Source organism: Psammomys obesus, unplaced genomic scaffold (assembly GCF_907164565.1).
Source record: "Psammomys obesus unplaced genomic scaffold, mPsaObe1.curated_primary_1811, whole genome shotgun sequence".
Classification (NCBI taxonomy): Eukaryota; Metazoa; Chordata; class Mammalia; order Rodentia; family Muridae; genus Psammomys; species Psammomys obesus.
Window position 1 is genome coordinate 12,295 of NW_026589192.1, and position 22,441 is coordinate 34,735.

Genomic DNA, 22,441 nt, shown 5'->3' on the forward strand with positions numbered 1-22,441 from the left:
GGTAGCTCAGTATCCAAGTGGGTAACCTAGTAAAGGGAACAGGGACTATTTCTGACAGGAACTCAATTCCTGGCTCCTTTACCTCCTTCCACCCCTCGAGGGAGGAACAGCCTCGCTAGGCCACAGAGGAGGACAATGCAGCCAGCCCTGATTAAACCTGATAAGCTAGGGTCAGATTGAAGGGAAGGAGGACCTCTCCAAGCAGTAGACTTGGATAGGGACAGGGAGGAGATGAGAAAAGGAGGGTGGGATTAGAAGGAAATAAGGGAGGGTGCTATGGCTGGGATAAAAAGTAAATAACCTGTGATTAATATTTAAAATAATTAATATATAAAAAAAGATGTTGTGAATGGATGGTTTATAGCATAGTCATTTGATACATGGAATTGAGAAAAATCACTGTTATAGTGAGAAATCAAGCTGTACTTTCATCTCTCAGAGTAACTAAAAGGTGACATTTGGTATCAGAATTACAGAATGTAATTTGGAATGCACACATTTAAACTTTTTATATTGTTTCTATATACAACTTGATATATAGAAATAGAAAATTTTCTTCAGGAATTTAGCTTCTCTATCTCTGTGACAGCATTAATGAAGAAACCCTGATTCCTGGAATATTCATAATATTATGCAGATGCTAGCTAGACTCTCTGATTCTAATATTTATGAACTTAATTGTCCATGTTTGACTCCTATCTCAGGAATCAATTATCTATATTACTTCTGTTTTCTCCACCATTGAGTGAACATTTCATGAACAGATTATAGTTAATATCTGTTTAATTTCTGATAAAGGTGCTTATTATTCACACATGTCAATGAATACCTAGAAGTATTAATCTTGCCAACTACACTGAGAAAATCATATATAAATTCAAAAAGGATGAATGAGAAAATAATGCTTATATGTTAAAATATATCTGAAACTCCAAATTAAGGAAATAAAATTGAACGGTATTGAAATAAATATTAAGATAGGGTGACTATCTCTAGAGAACAAAGATTATGTACTTAAATGTTAATTTAAATGCCTGCTTTTGAATAAGAGACTAAAGTAGCAAAAGAGAACAATAATGAAACTCTTTTTTCATTTTTATTTATTTATTTTTTGTTACAATTTATTCACTTTGTATACCGGCTGTAGCCCCCTCCTTTGTCTCCTCTCAATCCCACCTTCCTTCCCTCTTATCCTTCTATACCCCTCCCCTAGCCCACTGATAGTGGAGGTCCTCTTCCTCTATTGTCTCACCCTATCTTATCAGGTCTCATCAGGACTGACTACATCATCTTTCTCTGTGGCCTGGCAAGGCTGCACCCCTCAGGCGGTAAGTGGTCAAAGAGCCAGCCACTGAGTCCATGTCAGAGACAGCCTCTGCTCCCTTTACTGGGGAACCCACATGGAGACTGAGCTGCCTGGGCTATATCTGAGCAGGTGGACTAGGTCCTCTACATGCATGGTCCTTGGTTGGAACATCAGTCTCTGCAGTCCCCCTCCCCCCCGGGCCCAGAACTTTTGGCCTTGTTGTTTTCCTTGTGGAGCTCCTGTCCCCTCCAGGTATTTCTATCTCCCTCTTCTTCCATAAGATTCCCTGCACTCTGCCCAAAGTTTGGCTATGAGTCTCAGCATTTGCTTCAATGCCGTAATTGGAAAAAGATAGCATCTTCAACAAATGGTGCTGGTCTAACTGAATCTACATGTAGAAAAATGTTGATAGATCCATATTTATCACCCTGAACAAAACTAAAGTACAAGTAGATCAATGATTTCAACATAAAACCAGACATATTAAACCTGTTAGAAGAAAAAGTGGAGAAGACCCTTGAACTCATTGGCACAGGAGACAACTTCCTGAACAAAACACCAACAGCACAGGTCCCATCAATAAATGAGACCTCATGAAATGGAAAAGCTTCTGTAACGCAATAAAATTTTTGTCTCCGTTAAATAATAAAAGTCCCAGCTTTCTTTTTTCAAGAGTTATATAGACCTCTCAAAAATGAGATTGATTTTTTTGCTCCAAAGTCTTCTCATGGCATTTTTCACTTCTGCATTCCTCAGTGAGTAGATCAAGGGGTTCAGCACTGGAGTTATAAAAGTTACAGCCGCAGTCACAGACTTACCAGTGGGAAATGTGGAAGTAGGCCTGGCATACAGGAAGACGCAGAAAACACAGACTAAAACAACTGCAGTGATGTGGGCCGCACATGTGTACAAAGCTTTGTGCTTCCCTTCCAGACTATGTGATTTAAGGGAATGAAAAATGACAGCATAGGAAACTAGGAGAATTATAAAGGTGACAGTGCAAATTTCCCCTCCATTAGCGATCATACAAAGCCCAATGACGTAAATATTGGTGCAAGCTAGCTTTAGCAAAGGATACATATCACACACGAAGCTGTCAATGATGTTTGGGCCACAGAAAGGGAGCTGATAAATGAAGATGAACTGAATTAGTGAGTGAAGAAAGCCTCCAATCCAGGCCCCCAACAGCATGAAAACACATATCCGTCGATTCATGATTGTCAAATAATGAAGAGGTTTACAGAAGGCTACATAACGATCATAGGCCATCACCACCAGAAGAATGACCTCAGCCCCAGCAAATAGATGATCTATAAAGACTTGAGTCATTCAAGCCTGGAAGGAAATGGTCTTTGTTTCATAGAGCAGGTCAATGATCATTTTAGGAGCAATGGCAGTAGAATAGACAGTATCTATAAATGACAAATAAGCAAGAAAAAAGTACATAGGGGAACACAGGGACTGGCTGGCCATGATGGTCACCATGATGAGCAGATTGCCCATCACTGTCACAATGTAGGTGTGCAAAAATATGACATACAGAACCTTTTGGCCCTCTGGGTTCTGGGTGAGGCCCAGGAGGATAAACTCAGTCACATTGTTCCTCCTTTCCATATGTTATTCAGAGGTTGTTGAATTCACTCAGATGTCAGAGGTTGCAGACAAAAGCAGATGAATTTTAAAATGATACTTTTGAAATGAATTTGAAATGATAAGTTTTATGTTACAATGTAGCCATTTTCTCATCAATTCTCCATCTTGGTTTCATAGTTAGTTTGAATTTCTTGCTCCACTCATTTTCAAAAACTCCTTTCTATAACCATAGTAGTGAATCTTCAGGGATCTGGCAGATACTTGGGTGATTTATCTGTGAAAAGATCTAGGAAAAATACAATCACATGAAGACTATATGTATGTATTTATATGAAATCATATCTAGAACATACATCATAACATTTTGTGACAAAGTTTAAAGACAGCCTTTCTGGTTACACAGTAAGAGTTCCTAGCATCTGTAAGTAACAGCAATTGCCCCAGACACTCAAATTATTATTTCAATATCAACCCCCCTGGAGATGTAAATGAGCAAAAAATAAACTTTAAATTTTATTCTATCCATGGAAATACAGAAAAAACAATTAAAAATTATCTGCATACTCACAAAATCAGTGATGGTTGCTTAGCAGTGTATGTTGTATATTTTATGAAAATCAGAAATAATGAGCACTTGGACATTTTAAAATAGCACATTAAAGTGACAGTTTATTAACAGTTATATTCTCCAACTGAAATTAAAGATATACTTTATATTATGAAATAGCTCTGTAAAATATATAAGTTATGGTACTTTTTATGCTTTACCATAGCTTTTCTCCATCTTACAACACATTCCAAAACATGAAACAATATTTGAAGATATTATTTTAATTGTGTTTTTTCTAGCACTAATCAATAAAATTAAATGCATGTATACGCTTTCTTATTCTTGGCCACGGCGTAAAAATTTTCTGATATAACTGAAGGCATAATTAAGGGAGGTACAACTTGTTCAAAATAAGCAGATTTCCCATAAATATGTTAGCTCAGTTTGCTTTCCTTTTGGCCACTTGTTTAAAATCTGGATGTCTACGACTTTGTTTTTGAACCCTGAAAATCATAACTTAGTTTGATGAAGATAAGATAATATTATGACCATATCAATCCATGCATAATGGCAAGAACAGGATGAGAGCACACATACTTGCTGAGACTTTAAATCTTAATCACACAAATATTGTGCTCCTTTAGCTTGCACTGAATATCTGTATTCTTTCCATTTTAAATGCATTTTAGTTTAAATTATGGATTTACCTACATTTGACTTCAAAAATGAGGCTGAGTACTTGATGTGTCGTCTCATGTGAAAATTCTTGTTGAGAATATGTTAAGGGCAAGCAACTCTAAAGCTTTACTCATTTACTTAAAAATAAAAATTTTATAATACATTTAGTTAGATATGTGTAGTACTGAATAACTTGTTTTTCATTACTGTGCCAGTTATATATCTGCATCAATGTGCTTCATGTCTAGTAAGAAATAGCTTTTATTTTATACCTTGAGGCAACATTAATTCCCAAAGGGAATGCTTCAAACACTCCCCAAAGTGCTTGCTTCAAATTAAGTTAACCAAGGATTCATGCCAAAGAGAACTGATATCATCTACATACTCCTTCCAATGAAGTTTGTATGTTCAGCATTGTACCTGGGCAGTCAAATCAGCATAATCAAGTAGAATAAAACAGAAAACTAACAGTAAATATCAAATTATCTACCAAAAGCAAAAATATTGTATAAAACATTGTATAAGGGTTAATTTCCAATCAACATGGATTTTAAATTTAAATCCAGAAGGTACTGTCATGAAAGAAAAGCTCAATGCTTCATATAGGACAGATATGCAAAAAATAATATATATCATAAGTCATTGCTTATTAATGTACTAAAGGTTTTGATACAATTTAGATGACATAATCCTCACATGTCCAATCCAACTTTACTGAAAATGATATCATAAAATAAATTCAGCTCAACAATTAAAAAAAAAAAGGAAATCATGAAATTTGCAGGCAAATGGTGGGATCTAGAAAAGATCATCCTGAGTGAGGTATCCCAGAAGCAGAAAGACACACACGATATATACTCACTTATAAGTGGATACTAGACCTATAAGATAGGATAAACATACTAAAATGTCTACACCTGATGAAGATAAATAAGAAAGAAGACCTGGGGTAAAATGATCAACCCTCACTTAGAAAGACAAATAGGATGGACATTGGAAGTAGGAGGAAACAATAACAGGACAGGAGCCTACCACAGAGGGCCTCTGAAAGACTCTACCTAGCAGTGTATCAAAACAGATACTGAGACTCATAACCATACCTTCAGCAGAGTTCAGGGAATCATATGGAAGAAGGGGGAGTTAGTATGATCTAGAGAGGACAGGAGCTCCACAAGGACCAAATATATCTGGGCACAGAGGTCTTTTATGAGACTTTTTCTCCAACCAAGGATCATGTATGGATATAATCTAGAATGTCTGCTCAGATATAGCCCGTGGTAGCTCAGTATCCAAGTGTGTTACCCTAGCAAGGGGAACAGAGACTATTTCTGACATGAACTCAATGGCTGGCTTTTTGACAACCCCCCACTATGAGGGAGGAGCAGCCTTGCTAGGCCACAGAGGAGGACTTTGCAGGCAGTCCTGAAGAAACCTGATAAGCTAGGGTCAGATGGAAGGGAAGGAGGACCTTCCCTATCAGTGGACTTGGAAAGGGGCAGGGAGGTGATGAGGAAGGGAGGGTGGGATTGGGAGGGAATGAGGGAATGGACTAGAGATGAGATACAAAGTTAAGAAACTGTAACTAATATTAAAAAATAAAAATTTAATTAAAAAATAAATTCAGAAGTACTTAATCTTCAGATACCATTTAAATTACATGGAAGCTTCGTAATCTAAATGTGTCTCTATATACACTAAAACCTATACAATACAAGAAATCAAGTTTATAATAAACCTAAAATGCATTGTATGCATTAAAGACAATAAAGTCATTGGCAGAATTCTAACTACTTCCAGAAAAAAAGCATCACCTAGGAAAGAAAGCTGTAGAAGCTAGAAGAAGCCATACAAGAAATGAGTCAAAATCCAAGGGGAGATGGAGTATTGCCAGAAACACCTACAAAAGCATAGTCATGCTAATTTTAATCACCAAAGATGGAGATCTGAGATTCCTATTTTTTAAACTTAATTTATTCTTTGTAAATTTCATGTATCTGCACAATGTGTAGTTATCATGTCCATCCAATGACATGACAAAATCTCTTTCTACTTAATGCCTTTCCATTAAAATTATTTCTTTATCCCGTTGAGTCCAACTAGTGCTAGTTATATGTGTATGGTGTAAGGACATTCACTGGAGCACAGACTAGCTTCCAGTGCAAAATCACACATTTGAGGGACTTTCTCTCCCCCAGAAGCCACCTACCAACAACTCTTCAGCTAGGATAGAATAGTGACTCTATACCTGCTCTTCTGTTGAAATTACTTAATGTTTCATGATTTCCTTGTTTTTTATTGCTGAGTAATATTCCATTGTGTAGATGTACCACAATTTCTGTATTCCTTCCTCAACTGAGGGGCATCTGGGCTGTTTCCAGCTTCTGGCTATTACAAATAAAGCTGCTACAAGCATGGTTGAGCAGATGTCCTTGTTGTATACTTGAGTGTCTTTTGGATATATGCCTAACAGTGGTATAGCTGGATCTTGATGAAGCACTATTCCTAATTGTCTGAGAAAGTGCAGTGATAAAAAACAAACAAACAAACAAACAAACAAGGAAATCATGAAATTTGCAGGTAAATGGTGGAAACTGAAAAAGATCATCCTGAGTGAAGTATCCCAGAAGCAGAGAGACACACAGGGTATATACTCACTCATAAGTGGATACTAGACATATACTATAGGATAAACATACTAAAATCTGTACAGGAAGGAATACTCTGGCTAAGATGCTCAACCCCCATTCAGAAAGGCAAAGAGGATGGACATCAGAGGAGGGAGAAAACAGGGGACAGTCTGGAGCCTACCACAGAGGGCCTCTGAAAGGCTCTATCCTCCATGATATCGAAGCAGATGTTGAGACTAATAGCCAAACTTTGGGCAGAGTGCAGGGAATCTTATGAAAGAAATGTGACGTGGAGAGGACAGGAGCTCCACAAGGACAGTGACAGATCCTAAAAGTATGGGCACAGGGGTCTTTTCTGAAACTGATACTCCAGCCAAGGACCACTCATGGAGATGGCCTGGAACCCATGCACAGAGGTAGCCTATGGCAGTTCAGTATCCAAGTGGCCTCTATAGTAATGGGAACAGGGATTGTCTCTGACATGAACTGATTGGCCTGCTCTTTGATCACCTTCCCCTGAAGTGGGAGCAGCCTCACCAGGCCCCAGAAGAAAACAATGCAGCCACACCTCATGAGACCTGATAGACTAGGGTCAGAGGGAAAGGGAGGAGGACCTCCCTTTTCAGTGGCCTGGGAGAGGGACACGGGTGGTGAAGAGAGAGGATAGGACTGGGAGGGGAGGAGGGAAGGAAGTACGGGGGGTTTACAAAGTGAATAAACTATAATAAAAATAAAATAATTAAAAAAGAAATTACTTAATATCTAATAATTTTCTGGTAGAGTCTTCAGGGTCTAACATATGTATCGCGTTATCTGCCAAAAAAAAAAAAATAAAAGAAAAAAGAAAGAAAGAAATATTCTGCTTCCTTTCCTATTTGTATGCCTTTATTTCATTCCTTTGACTTGCTTCAAGAACCAAGGAACCAGAATGTCTGCTTTAAGACAGTGTCTTCTATTTAAGATAGAGAGCTACACTCATACTCGTGAAATATTAACCATGCGGCCACCTTAAGAAGATCTATACAGCAGCATTAGTTGACATTCCAATGTAAATGGAAAAAATCTTAAAAGATCCTACTCATGCATGAAGAGATACAGCCAACTATTTGTTGTTCCTTTTAATACTGGGATTTTGTCATTGGTCTTATCTTTGAACACTTTCTAAAAGTAACCATAGCTTCCATGGATTCATATGTTCATTAATTTAATGTGATATGGCTATGTCACAGCACTCTTCTTTATCTTCAGGGTCTTACATTCTTTCTGTGCAATTTTCCATGATGTGTTTTGATTCTTGGTGATGTTGATATAGATAATCCATCTTCTAATGAGCACTCACTGTAACTTATTCTCAGCACATTGACCAGTTATTATTCTTTGCACTAACAACCACCCAAAATAATAGGAAGCTTCTCTGATCAAGGCTGGAAGCAGCACTAATCAATGGGCATGAACATAAATATTAGAAGGCAGTTTGACAACATTCTGTCTTAAGGTTAATATTGCTCTAAAGAAACACCATGACCAAAGTTACTTGGGCAAGAAAGTGTTTATTTCAACTTACATTTCCACATAATATTTTATCTCTGTGGGTAATCAGGGCAGTAACTCAAACAGGACAGGAACCTGGAGGCAGGAGCTGATGGCAAGGCCATGGAGGTTACAGGCAGGTTACTGGCTTAGTCTTCATGGCTTACCATGCTTGCTTTCTCATTATGAAATCAATGATTACAAGCCCAGGGATGTCACTATCCACAAGAACTGGACCCTCTCCCATAAATTACTAATTAAGAAAATGCCTTTACAGACTTGCCAATAGACCTTTCTTTTTCATTTTTTTCATTTTTTAATTTTTATTTAACTTTTATTAATTACACTTTATTCATTTTGTATCCCCCCATAAGGCCCTCCCTCCTTCCCTCCCTGTCCCACCTTCCCCCCTTTCTGCATGCATGCCCCTTCCCAAGTCCACTGATAGGGAAGGCCCTCCTCTCCTTCTTTCTGATCTTAGTCTATCAGTTCTCATCAGAAGTGGCTGCATTGTCAGGGTTCTAGGTTATCTCCACGGATAGTCCTTGGTTGGAGTATGAGAGGCAGAGAGAATGGAATTTTATGTAAGAAGTGGGAAATAGTAAGAGCTGGAGAGGACAGGAACTCCACAAGGAGAGCAACAGAACAACAGAGCAACAGGGAACTTCCCAAAGACTCATACTCCAATAGACCAATTTTACAAAGGCATTTTCTTTTCGTTTTATAGCATGCATTTCTTTATTGTTTTAAGTTTTAAATTTATTTTTATTATTAATTACATTTTATTAACTCTGTATCCCAGCTGTATCCTGCTCCCTCATTTTCTACCAACCCCCCTTCCCTTCCTCATCTCCTCCCTGCTCCTTTCTAAGTCCACTGCTCAAAGAGGTCCTCCTCCCCTTTCATCTGACCCTGGTTTATCAGGAATCCTCAGGACTATCTGCAAAGTCCTCTTCTGTGGCCTAGCAAGGCTGTTCCTCTCTTGGGGAGTGGGGAGGTCAAAGAGCCTGCCATTGAGTTCATGTCAGAAATAGTCCCTGTTTCCCTTACTGGGTACCCACTTGGATACTGAGCTATCACGGACTACATGTGAGCAGAGGTTCTACGTTATATCCATACATGGTCCTTGGTTGAAGAATCAGTCTCATAAAAGACCCCTGTGCCAGATATTTGGTCCTTGTGGAACTCCTATACTCTCCAGGACATATTAACTCCCCCTTCTTCCATATGATTCCCTGAACTCTGCTGAAGGTTTGGTTATGAGTCTCAGTATCTGCTTTGATACACTGCTAGGTAGAGTCTTTCAGAGACCCTCTGTGGTAGGCTCCTGTCCTGTTTCTTTTTTTCTCCTACATCCAATGCTCGTCCCACTTGTCTTTCTAAGTGAGGCTTGATCGTCTTACCCTGGGTTCTCTTTCTTGTTTATCTTCTTTAGGTGCACATATTTTAGTATGTTTACCTTATCTTATATATCTAAGTAAGTGAGTATATACCACGTGTGTCTTTCTGCTCTGGGGATACCTCACTCAGGATGATCTTTTCCAGATCCTACCATTTGTCTGCAAATTTGATGATTTCCTTGTTTTTAATTACTGAGTAATATTCCATTGTGTAAAAATACCACAATTTCTGTATCCAGTCCTTAACTGCTCCCCTTACTAGGTAACTCACATGAAGCCAGAACTGCCCATTGGTTACATCTGTGTAGGGAGCCTAGGTCCTAGCGTATGCATGGTCTTTCATTGGTGCTTCAATCTCTGCAGGTCCTGTCATCTACACACCCCTGCCCCAGCACTGTTTAGTTGGCTCTGTTTGTCTTCTTGTGTCCCTCCTGTCCTCTCTCCCTTCTATATGTCCTCTGATTCTTCCACAAGTCTCTTTGCACTCTGAACAGTGTTTGGCTGTGAGTCTCAGCATCAGTTTCATCAGGCAAGCTTTTTGTAGGTGAGCACCCCACTTCCTCAATGCTCTCCAGTTGTTCTGCTCCAATAGGTGCTGGCAGTACTCGAAGGCCATCTCACTCAGTTGCTCCTGAGAAAGAAGAAGTTGGTTGGGTGTGGAAGAAGCAGAGAGCATAGACAGGGTGGAATCCTCCAGCTCTGACTTGTCATCTGCATCTGGACTGCTTGGTTCCTCGGGGTCACCGTGAAACAGCCATTTTCATAGTATGGAGAAGGCCTGCATGTTCAGCCACTGGTCCTCTGTGAAGTGCTGGCTGGTGGAAAGTACTGTGAAGAGGTCAGAAGCCATTGCTCCATCCACCTCACTAATGGGATCTGGCTGCTGTGTCTTGAGTGTAGAGAAGAAACCCCTGAGTTCTGAAGCCCTTGATGGATACTGGCATAGTACAGCCAGACTACCTACCTTTTGCTGAGCAGATTGTTTTGGTCTTCCATGAGGGTACCTGGGACGAGGCCAATGACCTTGGGCAGGACAGAGAAGTGTCTAACACTGGACCCCTTAGGCTGCTGGTTCTCGAGGATCTGTTCTCTCTTTTTCTGTCTCACTTCAAAGCAGGACAGGATGCTGGGGCAAGAACACAGAGGCCACAAGACTCTCCACAAAGGTAATGCCCTATTATTGAAGACAATTCTTACATATCTCATTGCACACGGAGCTGTAGAGCTGGTACCTAACTAGAGGCTTTACCACAATTGACTAGTGTTCATGGTACTAGAAGATACTCTGTATGCTACCAGAGGAGAAAGATAGCCAGCAAATTAGTTGCAACCTCTAAATATAATCTATAGCAGTGACCTACCAATATGATATGCTTCTACAATCTTAGCACAAATGTTGTTTGATTAACTGTCTGATTTGATTTATAACCCACTCCACAAGTAACCTACTCCTGAAAGTTACTCTCAGTAGTATTCAGTTAGAAAAACTGATGTTTGCTATCTGGTTATAACAATGTAAAGTACATGATTGTTGGGAGATGGGTGGCTTCTTTCATTCACTGCTGCATTCCAACTACTTTGAATTATTCCTATTACACAAAAAATAGGACTGGACTTCCTATTAGTGAGCCATGAGGATGTCCATGGCAGTATTTAGCAGTCCATTACTTGGGACAGGAGGATTAGGCTACAGTTCTGTGGGAACAGTATCCACAGGGATACAGTATCCACAGAATCTGAGAGTATAGCATGGTACTGGGAAAAATCTGAACAAATCCACCACTTTATTTCTCTAGACTGTATTTTCCTAACAGATTTCCTATTTTCTAAAACTCCTACTGTTAAAACTCTGAACTGTATTACTATATCAAATGGACTATGGACTATGTTATTTTTATATAAGGAAGGCAGAAACTGTTCTTTTTCAATGGGCCATGGGCTCCTAATGATACAGACATTAAAATACTTTGGAATCAGACTTCTAAGCTAAGAATGTTAATGGGTTATTTTCTTTTATTTAATTAATTTTTTATTTTTTAAATATTAATCACAGATTATTTACTTTGTATCCCAGCTGTAGCCCACTCCCTCATTCCCTCTCAGTCCTACCCTCCCTCCCTCATCTCCTGCCCCTTTCCAAGTCTACTGATAGGGGAGGTCTTCCTCCTCTTCCATCTGATTCTAGCTTATGAGATTTCTTCAGGACTGGCAACAATGTCCTCCTCTGTGGCCTAGCAAGGCTGTTCCTCCCTCAGGGAATGTGGGAGGTCAAAGAGCTAACCATTGAGTTCATGTCAGAAGTAGTCCCTGTTCCCCTTACTAGGTTACCCACTTGGATACTGAGCTACCATGGGCTACATTCGAGCAGGGGTTGTAGGTTTATCCATACATGGTCCTTCGTTGGAGAAACAGTCTCATATAAGACCCCTGTGCCCAGATATATTTGGTCCTTGTGGAGCTCCTTTCCTCTCCTGGTCATACTAACTCCCCCTTCTTTCATATAATTCCCTGCACTCTGCCCAAAGTTTGGCCATGTGTTTCAGCATCTGCTTTGATACACTGCTAGGTAGAGTCTTTCAGAGGCCCTCTATGGTAGGCTCCTGTCCTGCTTCTTCTTTTCTATGACTTCCAATGTTCATCCCATTTGTCTTTCTAAGTAAGGATTAATCATTTTACCCTGGGTCCTCCTTCTTGTTTAGCTTCTTTAGCATGTTTATCCTATCTTATAGGTCTAATATCCACTTAAAAGTGAATATACACCGTGTGAGTCTTTCTGCTTCTGGGATACCTCACACAGGATGATCTTTCCCAGTTCCCACTATTCACCTGCAAATTTCATGATTTCTTTATTTTTAATTGCTGAGTAGTATTCCATTGTGTAAATGTATCACACTTTCTGTATCCATTCCTCAGTTGAGGGGCATCTGGGTTGTTTCCAGGTTCTGGCTATTGTGAATAAAGTTGCTACGAAAATGGTTGAAAAAAAAAACATGATTGTTCTTGTTGTGTACTTGAGCATCATTTGGCTATATGGCTGGGAGTGGTGTAGCGGATCTAGAGAAAGAACTATTCCTAATTGTCTGAGAAAGCTCCAGATTGATTTCCACAGTGGTTGTACAAGTTTACATTCCCGCCAGCAATGGAGTAGCGTTCCGCTTTCTTCACAAGCTCTCCAGCATGTGATGTCACTTGAGTTTTTTATCTTAGCCATTCTGATGGGTGTCAGGAGAAATCTCAGGGTCGTTTTGACTTGCATCTCCCTGATGGCTAAGGACTTTGAGCATTTCTTTAAGTTTTTCTCTGCTGTTCTACATTCCTCTACAGAGAATTCTCTGTTTAGCTCTGTACCCCATTTTTTTAATGAGATTACTTGATTTGTTCCTTTTTAACTTCTTTAGTTATTTATATATTCTGGATATTAGGTCTGTCAGATATAGGGTTGGTGAAGATCCTTTCCCAGTCTGTAGGCTGTCGTTTTGTTTGGACAACAATGTCTTTTGCTTTACAGAAGCTTTTCAGTTTCATGAGGTTCCATTTATTGATTGTTGCTCTTAGAGCCTGTGCTGTTGGTGTTCTGTTCAGGAAGTTGTCTCTTGTGACAATAACTTCTAGGCTCTTCCCCAATTTTATTCTAACTGATTTAGAGTATCTGGTTTTATGTTGTGGTCTTTGAGCCACTTGGACTTTAATTTAGTGCAGGGTGATAGATATGGATCTATTTTCATTTTTCTGCATGTGGACATCCAGTTGGACCAGCACCATTTGTTGGAGATGCTGTCTTTTTTCTATTGAATGGTTTTGGCTTCTTTGTCAAAAATCAAGTATTCATAGATATTTGGGTTTATTTCTGAGTCTTCTATTCGGTTCCATTGATCTTCCTTTCTCTTTCTATGCCAATACCATGCAGTTTTTTTTATTAGTATTTCTCTTTAGTGTAGCTTGAGGTCAGGGATGGAGATACCTCCAGAAGACCTTTTATTGTAGAGGATTGTTTTAGCAATTCCAGGTTTCTTGTTATTCCATATGAAGTTTAGATTTTTTCTTTCAAACTCTGTAAAGAATTGTGTTGGTACTTTGATGGGAATTGCATTGAATCTGTAGATTGCTTTTGGTAGGTTGGCCATTTTCACTGTTAATCCTACCGATCAGATATATTTGGTCCTTGTGGAGCTCCTATCCTCTCCATGTCACACTAACTCCCCCATCCTTCACATGATTCCCTGCACTCTGCCGAAAATTTGGTCATTAGTCCCAGTATCTGCTTTGATACACTGCTAGGTAGAGTCTTTCAGAGGCCCTCTGTGGTAGGCTCCCATCCTGTTAATGTTCTTTCCTAGGTCCAATGCACATTCCATTTGTCTTTCTAAGTGAGGATTGACCATCTTACCCTGGGTCCTCTTTCTTGTTTATCTTCTTTAGGTGTATAGGTTTCATTATGTTTATCATATCTTATAGGTCTATATGAGTGAGGATATACCATATGTGTCTTTCTCCTTCTGGGATAGCTCACTCAGAAAAATCTTTTCTAGATCTGACCATTTGCCTGCAAATTTCATGACAGGGGTCTTTTCTGAGACTGACACTCCAGCAAGGGCCATGTATAGATATAAGCTAGTACCTCTGCTCAGATGTAGCCCGTGGTAGCACAGTAACCAATTGGTTTCCCATAGTAAGGGGAACAGGGACTATTTCTGACAGGAACTCAATGGCAGGCTCTTTTACCTCTCCACCCACCAAGGGACGAGCAGTCTGGCTAGGCCACAGAGGAGGACTTAGCAGCCAGTCCTGAAGATACCTGAGAAAAGAGAGTCAGGTGAAAGGGGAGGAGGGCCTCTTCTAGCAGTGGACTTGGAGAGGGGCAGGGAGGAGATGAGGAAGTGAGGGAGGGATTGGGAGGGAATGAAGGAGCAAGATACAGCTGGGATACAGAGTTAATAAAATGTAACTAATAATAACAAATACTACTGATCCATGAGCATGGGAGATCTTTCTCTCTTCTAATATCTTCTTTGATTTCTTTCTTCAGAGATTTGAAGTTTTTTCAAACAGGTCTTTTACTTGTTTGATTAGAGTCACCCCAAGGTACTATATGTCTTTTTGTGGCTATTGTGAAGAGCATTGTTTCCCTGATTTCTTTCTTGGTCCTTTTGTCTTTGGTATACAGGAGGGCTTCTGATTTTTTTTTTTTAGTTGATTTTGTATCCTGCCACTTTGCTGAAGGTGTTTATCAGCTGAAGGAGTTCTCTGGTAGAATTTCTGGCGTCGCTCATATACACTATCATATCATGTGCGAATGGTGAAACTTTGACCTTTTCCTTTCCGATTTGTACCCCCTTGATCAACTTTAGTTGTCTTATTGCTTTAGCTAGGACTTAAAGTACTATGTTGAAAAGATATGGAGAGAGTGGGTAGCCTTGTCTTGTCCCTGATTTCAGTGGGATTGCTTTAAGTTTCTCTCCATTGAGTTTGATGTTAGCTATAGGCTTGCTGTATATTGTCTTTACTATGTTTAGTTATGTGCTTTGTATCCCTGATCTTTCCAAGACTTTAAACATTAATGGGTGTTGGATTTTGTCAAATTCTTTTTCGGGGTCTAAGTAGATGATCATGTGTTTGTTTGTTTTTTTTTTCCTTCAGGTTGTTTATATGGTGGATTACATTGATGGATTTCCATATGTTGAACCACCCTTGCATGCCTGGGATGAAGCCTACTTGGTCATGGTGGATGATATCTTTGATGTATTCTTGGATTTACTTGTAAGTATTTTATTTAGTATTTTTGCATCAATGTTCATAAGAGAGATAGGTCTGAAGTTTTCTTTTTTTTTTTTTCCTTGGACCTTTCTGTGATTTAGGTATCAAGGTGACTGTGGCTTCATAGAATGAGTTTAGTAATGTTCTTTCTGTTTCTTTTTGTGGAATAATTTGAACAGAATTGGAATTAGCACTTCTTTGAAGGTCTGGTAGAATTCTGCCCTGAATCCATCTGGCCCAGGGAATTTTTTTTGGAAGAGAGACTGTTAATGACTGTTTGTATTTCCTTAGAGGATATAGGTCTATTCTATCTTTCTACCTGATTTTGAGTTAATTTTGGTAAATGGAATCTATCAAGAAAATTGTCCATTTCTTTTAGATTTTCAAATTTTGTGGCATATAAGCTTTTAGTACAACCTAATGATTTGGATTTCTTCAGTGTCTGTAGTTATGTCTCCCTTTTTATTTCTGATTTTGCTGATTTGGGCAGTTTCTCTCTGGCTTTTAGTTTGGCTAAAGGTTTTTCTATCTTATTTGTTTTCTCAAAGAACTAGCTTTTGGTTTCATTGATTCTTTGAAAAGTTTTATTTGTAATTGATTGATTTCAGCCCTGAGTTTGATTATTTCCAGCCATCTGCTCCTGTTGGGTGTATTTGCTTCTTTTTTTCTAGGGATTTCAGTTGTGCCATTAAGTTGCTTTTATGAGATGTCAAAAATCTCTTCTTGAAGGCACTTAGTGCTATGAATTTTCCTCTCAGCATTGCTTTCATTGTGTTCCATAAGTTTGGTTATGTTGTATCTTCATTTTCTAGGAAGTCTTTAATTTCTTTATTTCTTCCTTAACCCAGCTATCAATTGCTGGGTTGTTCAAGTTGTTCAAGTTGTTCAGTTTCCATGTGCTTGTAGGCTTTTTGATAATTTCATTGCTTTAGTCCATGGTTGTCAGTTAAAATACAGGAGATTATTTCAATTTTCTTGTATCTACTGAGGCTTGCTTTGTGACCAACTATATGGTCTATTTTAGAGAAAGTTCCATGAGGTGCTGAAAAGATGGTATACTCTTTTGAGTTTGGGTGAAAAGTACTGTAGACCTCTGTTAAGTCCATTTGAATTAGAACCTCTGTAAGTGCCTTTATTTTCCTATTTGGCTTCTGTCCCTTGGTGAAGGTGGGGTGTTGAAGTCTCCTACTATTAAGGTGTTGCGATCGATGTGTGATTTAAGTTTTAATAATGTTTCATTTATGAATGTAGGAGTTCTTGTATTTGGGGCATAGGTGTTCAGAACTGTGATGGCCTCTTGGTGGATTTTTCCTTTGATGAGAATGTAGTGTCCCTTCTCATCTTTTTTGATTAATTTTGGTTGAAAGTCCATTTTATTACATATTAGGATAGCTACCCCAGCTTGTTTTCTGGTTCCATTTGCTTGAAAAACATTTTCCCAGCCCTTTACTCTGAGGTAGTGTTTCTTTTTGTTGCAGAGGTGCATTTCTTGGATACAGCAAGATGTTGGATCCTGTTTCCTCACCCATTCTCTTAGACTGTGTCTTTTTATTGAAGAGCTGAGTCCATTGATGTCAATAGATAACAGTGACCAATGAATGTTAGTTCCTTTTATTGTGGAGTTGGTGGTCTTACTGTGATTCATTGCTTGTTTTCTTTCAATTTTTTTGAGATATTATCTGTGTGCTGTGTTTTCTTTGGTGTAGCTGTTTTTATTAGATTGGTGTTTTCCTCCTAGTATCTTCTATAGGGCTGATTTGCTGTGTAGATATTGCTTAAATTTAGTTTTGGCCTGGAATATTCTGTTTTCTCCATCTATATAGATTGAAAGCTTTGCAGGGTATAGTAGTCTGGGTTGGCATCTGTGGTCTCTTAAAGTCTGCATGACACCTGCCCAGGCCCTTTTGGCTTTCATAGTTTCTGAAGGGAAGTCTGGTGTGATTCTGATAGGCCTATGTTTATAAGTTACTTGGCCTTTTCCCTTGCTGCTTTTAATATCTTTTCTTTGTTCTGTAGTGTTTTGACTATGATGTGACGGGATGTGTTTCTTTTCTGGTCTAGTCTATTTGGTGTTCTGTAGGCCTCTTGCGTATTTATGGACATCTCTTTCTTTAGGTTGGGAAAATTTTCTTATGTGATTTTCTTGAAAATATTTTCTCAACTTTGAAGCCTGGAGTCTTCTTTTTCATCAATTCCTATCATTCTTAGATTTTTGTATTTTCATGGCGTCCTTGATTTCTTGGATAGTTTGTATTTGGGACTTTTCTGATTTTACTTTTTCTTTGAGAGAAGTATCAATTTCTGTGACTGTATCTTCAGCACTAGAGATTCTTTCTTCCATCTCTTGTATTCTGTTGGTGATGCTTACCTTTGTGGTTTCTGATCTTTTCTTTAAGTTCTCCAGCTACAGGGTTTTCTCAGTTTGTGCTTTCTTTATTGATTATAATCCTGTTTTCCTGCTCTGGACCATTTCCTTCACCTGTTTGAATGTAGATTCCTGTCTTTCTATGATAGTCTCTAATTTTTGTTCATTTCTTCTCTATATGCCACTAATTGTATCTCTACTTGTGCCTCTTTTATTTGGTCATATTTGCCTGTGTTTCTTTGAGAATATTGTTTATTTCCTCTTTCTTTTTTATTTTTTAACTTTTATTAATTACACTATATTCACTTTTGTATCCCCCATAAAGCCATCCCTCCTTCCCTCCTAATTCCACCTTCCCTCCTGCTTCTTCACGCATGCCCCTCCCCAAGTCCACTGATAGGTGAGGTCCCCTTGTCCTTCCATCTGATCTTAGTCTACCAGATCTCATCAGGACTGTCTGCATTGTCATCTTCTGTGGCCTGATAAGGTTTTTCCCCCCTCAGGGGAAGGTGATCAAACAGCAGGCCAATCAGATTATTTCAGAGGCAGTCCCTCTTCCTGTTACTATGAACCCACTTGGACACTGAACTGCCATGAGCTACATCTGTGCAGGGGTTCTAGGTTATCTCCATGCATGGTACTTGGTTGGAATATGAGTCTCAGGGAAGACCCCTGTGTTCAAATTTTCTAGTTCTGTTTCTCTCCTTGTGGAGTTCCTGCCCTATCCAGATCTTAATATTTCCCCCTTCTTTCACAAGATTCCATTGCACTCTGCCCAACAGATGGACATAAGTTTCAGCATCTGCTTTGATAGTCTGCAGGGCAGAGACTTTCAGAGACCCTCTGTGGCAGGCTCCTAACTTGTTTCCTGTTTTCTCCTTCTTCTGATGTCCATTCTTTTTGCCTTTCAAGATGGTTATTGAGCAAGTTAGTCAGGGTCCTTCCTCTTGATGAGTTTCTTTAGATGTACAGATTTTAGTAGGTTTATCCTATATTACATATCTATATGAGTGAGTATATACCATATGTGTCTTTCTGCTTTTGGGACAGCTCACTTATGATGACCCTTTCCAGGTCCCTGCAAATTTCATGATTTCCTTATTTTTCATTGTTGAGTAATATTCCATTGTATAGATGTACTACTATTTCTGTATCATTTTTTCAGTGGAGGGGCATCTGGGTTGTTTCCAGCTTCTGGCTATTACAAATAAAGCTGCTACAAAGTTGGTTGAGCAAATGTCCTTATTGTGTAATCGAGCCTCTTTTGGATATATGCCTAGGAGGGGTATGGCTGGATCTTGAGCAAGCACTATTCCTAGTTGTCTGAGAAAGTGCCAGATTGGTTTCTAGAGTGGTTGTACAAGTTTCCATTCCCACCAGCAGTGGAGGAGGGGTCCCCTTTCTCCACAACCTCTCCAGCATGTGTTATCACTTGAGTTTTTGATCTTGGCCATTCTGATGGGTGTAAGGTGAAACCTCAGGGTCATTTTATTTGCATTTCCCTGCTGGCTAATGAATGTGAGCATTTCTTTAAGTATTTCTCTGCCATTTGATATTCCTCTATTGAGAATTCTCTGTTTAGCTCTGTTCCCCATTTTTCCATGTTTTTATTATTAATTACACTTTATTCATTTTGTATTCCCTCATAAGCCCCTCCCTCTTCCCCTCCTGGTCCCACCCTTCCTCCTTTCTGCATGCATGCCCCTCCCCAAGTCCCCTGATAGGGGAGGTCCTCCTCTCCTTCTTTCTGATCTTAGTCTATCAGTTCTCATCAGAAGTGGCTGCATTGTCAGGGTTCTAGGTTATCTCCACAGATAGTCCTTGGTTGGAATATGAGTCTCTGGGAAGTTCCCTGTGTTCAAATTATCTTGTTCTGTTGCTCTCCTTGTGGAGTCCCTGTCCTCTCCAGCCCATTTTTTAATTGGAATACTTGGTTTGTTGCTTTTCAGCTTCTTTAGTTCTTTATATATACTAGATATTAGCCCTCTGTCAGATAAAGCGTTGGTGAAGATTCTTTCCCAATCTGTAGGGTTCATTTTGTTTTGATGACAGTGTCCTTTTTATGCAGGGGTGGTTCAATATATGGAAATCCATCAATGTGATCCACCATATTTAAAAACTGAAAGAAAAAAACCACATGATAATATCCTTAGTTGCCGAAAAAGCATTTGACAAAATACAATATCTGTTCATGTTTAAAGTATTGGAGAGATCAGGGATACAAGGCACATATCTAAACAAAGTAAAGGTGATATACAGCAAGACTATAGCCAACATCAAATTGAATGGAGAGAAACATAAAGCAATCCCACTGAAACCAGGGACAAGACAAGGCTGCCCACTCTCTCCATATCTCTTTAACATAGTTCTGGAAGTCCTTGCTAGAGCAATAAGACAGTTGAAGGAGATCAAGGGGATACAAATTGGAAAGAAAGAAGTCAAAGTATCACTATTTGCAGATGATATGATAGTATACCTGAGTGACCCCAAAAATTCTACCAGGGAACTCCTACAGCTGATAAACACCTTCAGCAAAGTGGCAGGATATAACATTAACTAAAAAAAAGTAGCCCTCCTGTATACAAAAGACAAAAGGGCTGAGAAGGAAATTAGGAAGACAACACCCTTCACAATAGCCACCAATGACATAAAGTACGTTGTTGTAACCCTAACCAAACTTGTATGAAAAGAATTTCCAGTCTCTGAAGAAAGAATTAGAAGAAGAAGAAGAAGAAGAAGAAGAAGAAGAAGAAGAAGAAGAAGAAGAAGAAGAAGAAGGTATCAGAAGAGGAAAAGATCTCCCATGCTCATGGCTTGGCAGGATTAACATAGTAAAATGGCCATCTTACCAAAAGCAATCTACAGATTCAATGCAATTCCCATCAAATTACCAATAAAATTCTTTACAGAGCTTGAAATAAAAAAGTCTCAACTTCAACAAGGAACCCAGAATTGCTAAACAATTCTCTACAAGAAAAGGTCTTCTGGAGGTATCTCCATCCCTGATCTTAAGCTGTACTATAGAACAACAGTAATAAAAACTGCATGGTACTGGCATAGAAACAGAATGGTGGATCAATGGAACCAAACAGAAAACCCAGAAATAAACCCACACACTTATGGACACCTGATCTTTGACAAAGATGCAAAAATCATACAATTTGAAATAAGATAGCAACTTCAACAAATGGTGCTGTTCCAACTGGATATCTACATGTAGAAAAATGCAAATAGATCCAAATGTATCACCTTGCACAAAACTAAAGTCCAAGTGGATCAAAGACCTCAACATAAAACCAAAGACATTAAATCGGTTAGAAGAAAAAGTGGGGTAGATCCTAGAACTCATCGGTACAGGAGACAACTTCCTGAACAGAACACCAACAGCACAGGCTCTAAGAGCAACAATCAATCAATGGAACCTCATGAAACTGAAAAGCTTCAGTAAAGCAAAGGACACTGTCATTTCTTCTTTCTTTGCCTCCACTTGATTGGCCAAATCTTTGAAAGATTTGTTCATTTCCTGTTTAACTGTCTGAATTTGTATGGCTATTGCTCTGAGAGATTTGTTTCCTCTTTATTTGTCTCAAAGAATTGGCTAAGCATAGTTTTGAAGTCATTTTCCTCTGATACCTGTTTTTCAGGTATTTTCAGGACTGGCTGCAAAGTCCTCCTTTGTGGCCTAAAAAGGCTGCTCCTCCCAGGGGAGGTGAGGTCAAAGAGCTTGCTATTGATTTCATGTCATAAATAGTTCCTGTTCCCCCTACTGGGTACCCACTTGGATACTGAGCGATCACGGGCTACATCTGAGCAGAAGTTCTAGGTTATATCCATACATGGTCCTTGGTTGGAGAAACAGTCTCATAAAAGACCCCTGTGCTCATATATATTTGGTCCTTGTGGAGCTCCTGTCCTCTCCAGGTCATACTAACTTCCCCTTATTTCATATGATTCCCTGCACTCTGCTGAAGGTTTGTTTATGAGTCTTAAAACCTGCTTTGATACACTGCTAGGTAGAGTCTTTCAGCAGTCCTCTGTGGTAGGTTCCTGTAATGTTACTTGTTTGCTCCTACATCCAATGTTCATCCCATTTGTCTTTCTAAGAGAGGATTGATCATTTTACCCAGGGTCCTCTCTCTTGTTTATCTTCTTTAAGTGTTTATATTTCAGTATGTTCATCCTTTCTTATAGGTCTATATAAGTGAGTATATATTGTATGTGTCTTTGTGCTTTTGGGATACCTCACTCAGGATGATCGTTTCTAGGTCTCACCATTTGCCTGCAAATTTCATGATTTCCTTGTTTTTAATTTCTGAGTAGTATTCCATTGTGTAAATGTACCACAATTTCTGTATCCCATTCTCAACTGAAGGACATCTGGGTTGTTTCCAGGTTCTGGCTATTACAAACAAAGCTGCTATAAACATGGTTGAGCAAATGTCCTTGTTGTGTAATGGAGCATCTTTTGGATATATGCCTAGGTGTGGTTCTACGTGTATCTTGAAGAATCACTATTCCTAATTGTCCAAGAAAGCACCAGATTAATTTATAAAGTGGTTGTATATGTTTGCAATCCCACCAAGAATGGAGGAGGGTTCCTCTTCTCTTTTCTTCTGTTGAATTGGAGTGTCCATCAGT

At 39.1% G+C, this 22,441-nt stretch overlaps 1 protein-coding gene and 1 pseudogene across 1 annotated transcript; both read right to left on the reverse strand.

Moving 5' to 3' along the window:
• Positions 1-1,981: 1,981 nt before the first annotated feature.
• LOC129674946 (olfactory receptor 4A15-like) lies at positions 1,982-2,920 on the reverse strand. Its single transcript, XM_055605018.1, is given in 1 exon segment — positions 1,982-2,920. A coding segment is annotated over 1 exon segment (939 nt).
• An 843-nt stretch (positions 2,921-3,763) lies between these two features.
• On the reverse strand, positions 3,764-10,890 carry LOC129674944 (AP-5 complex subunit zeta-1-like; annotated as a pseudogene).
• Positions 10,891-22,441: the final 11,551 nt, after the last annotated feature.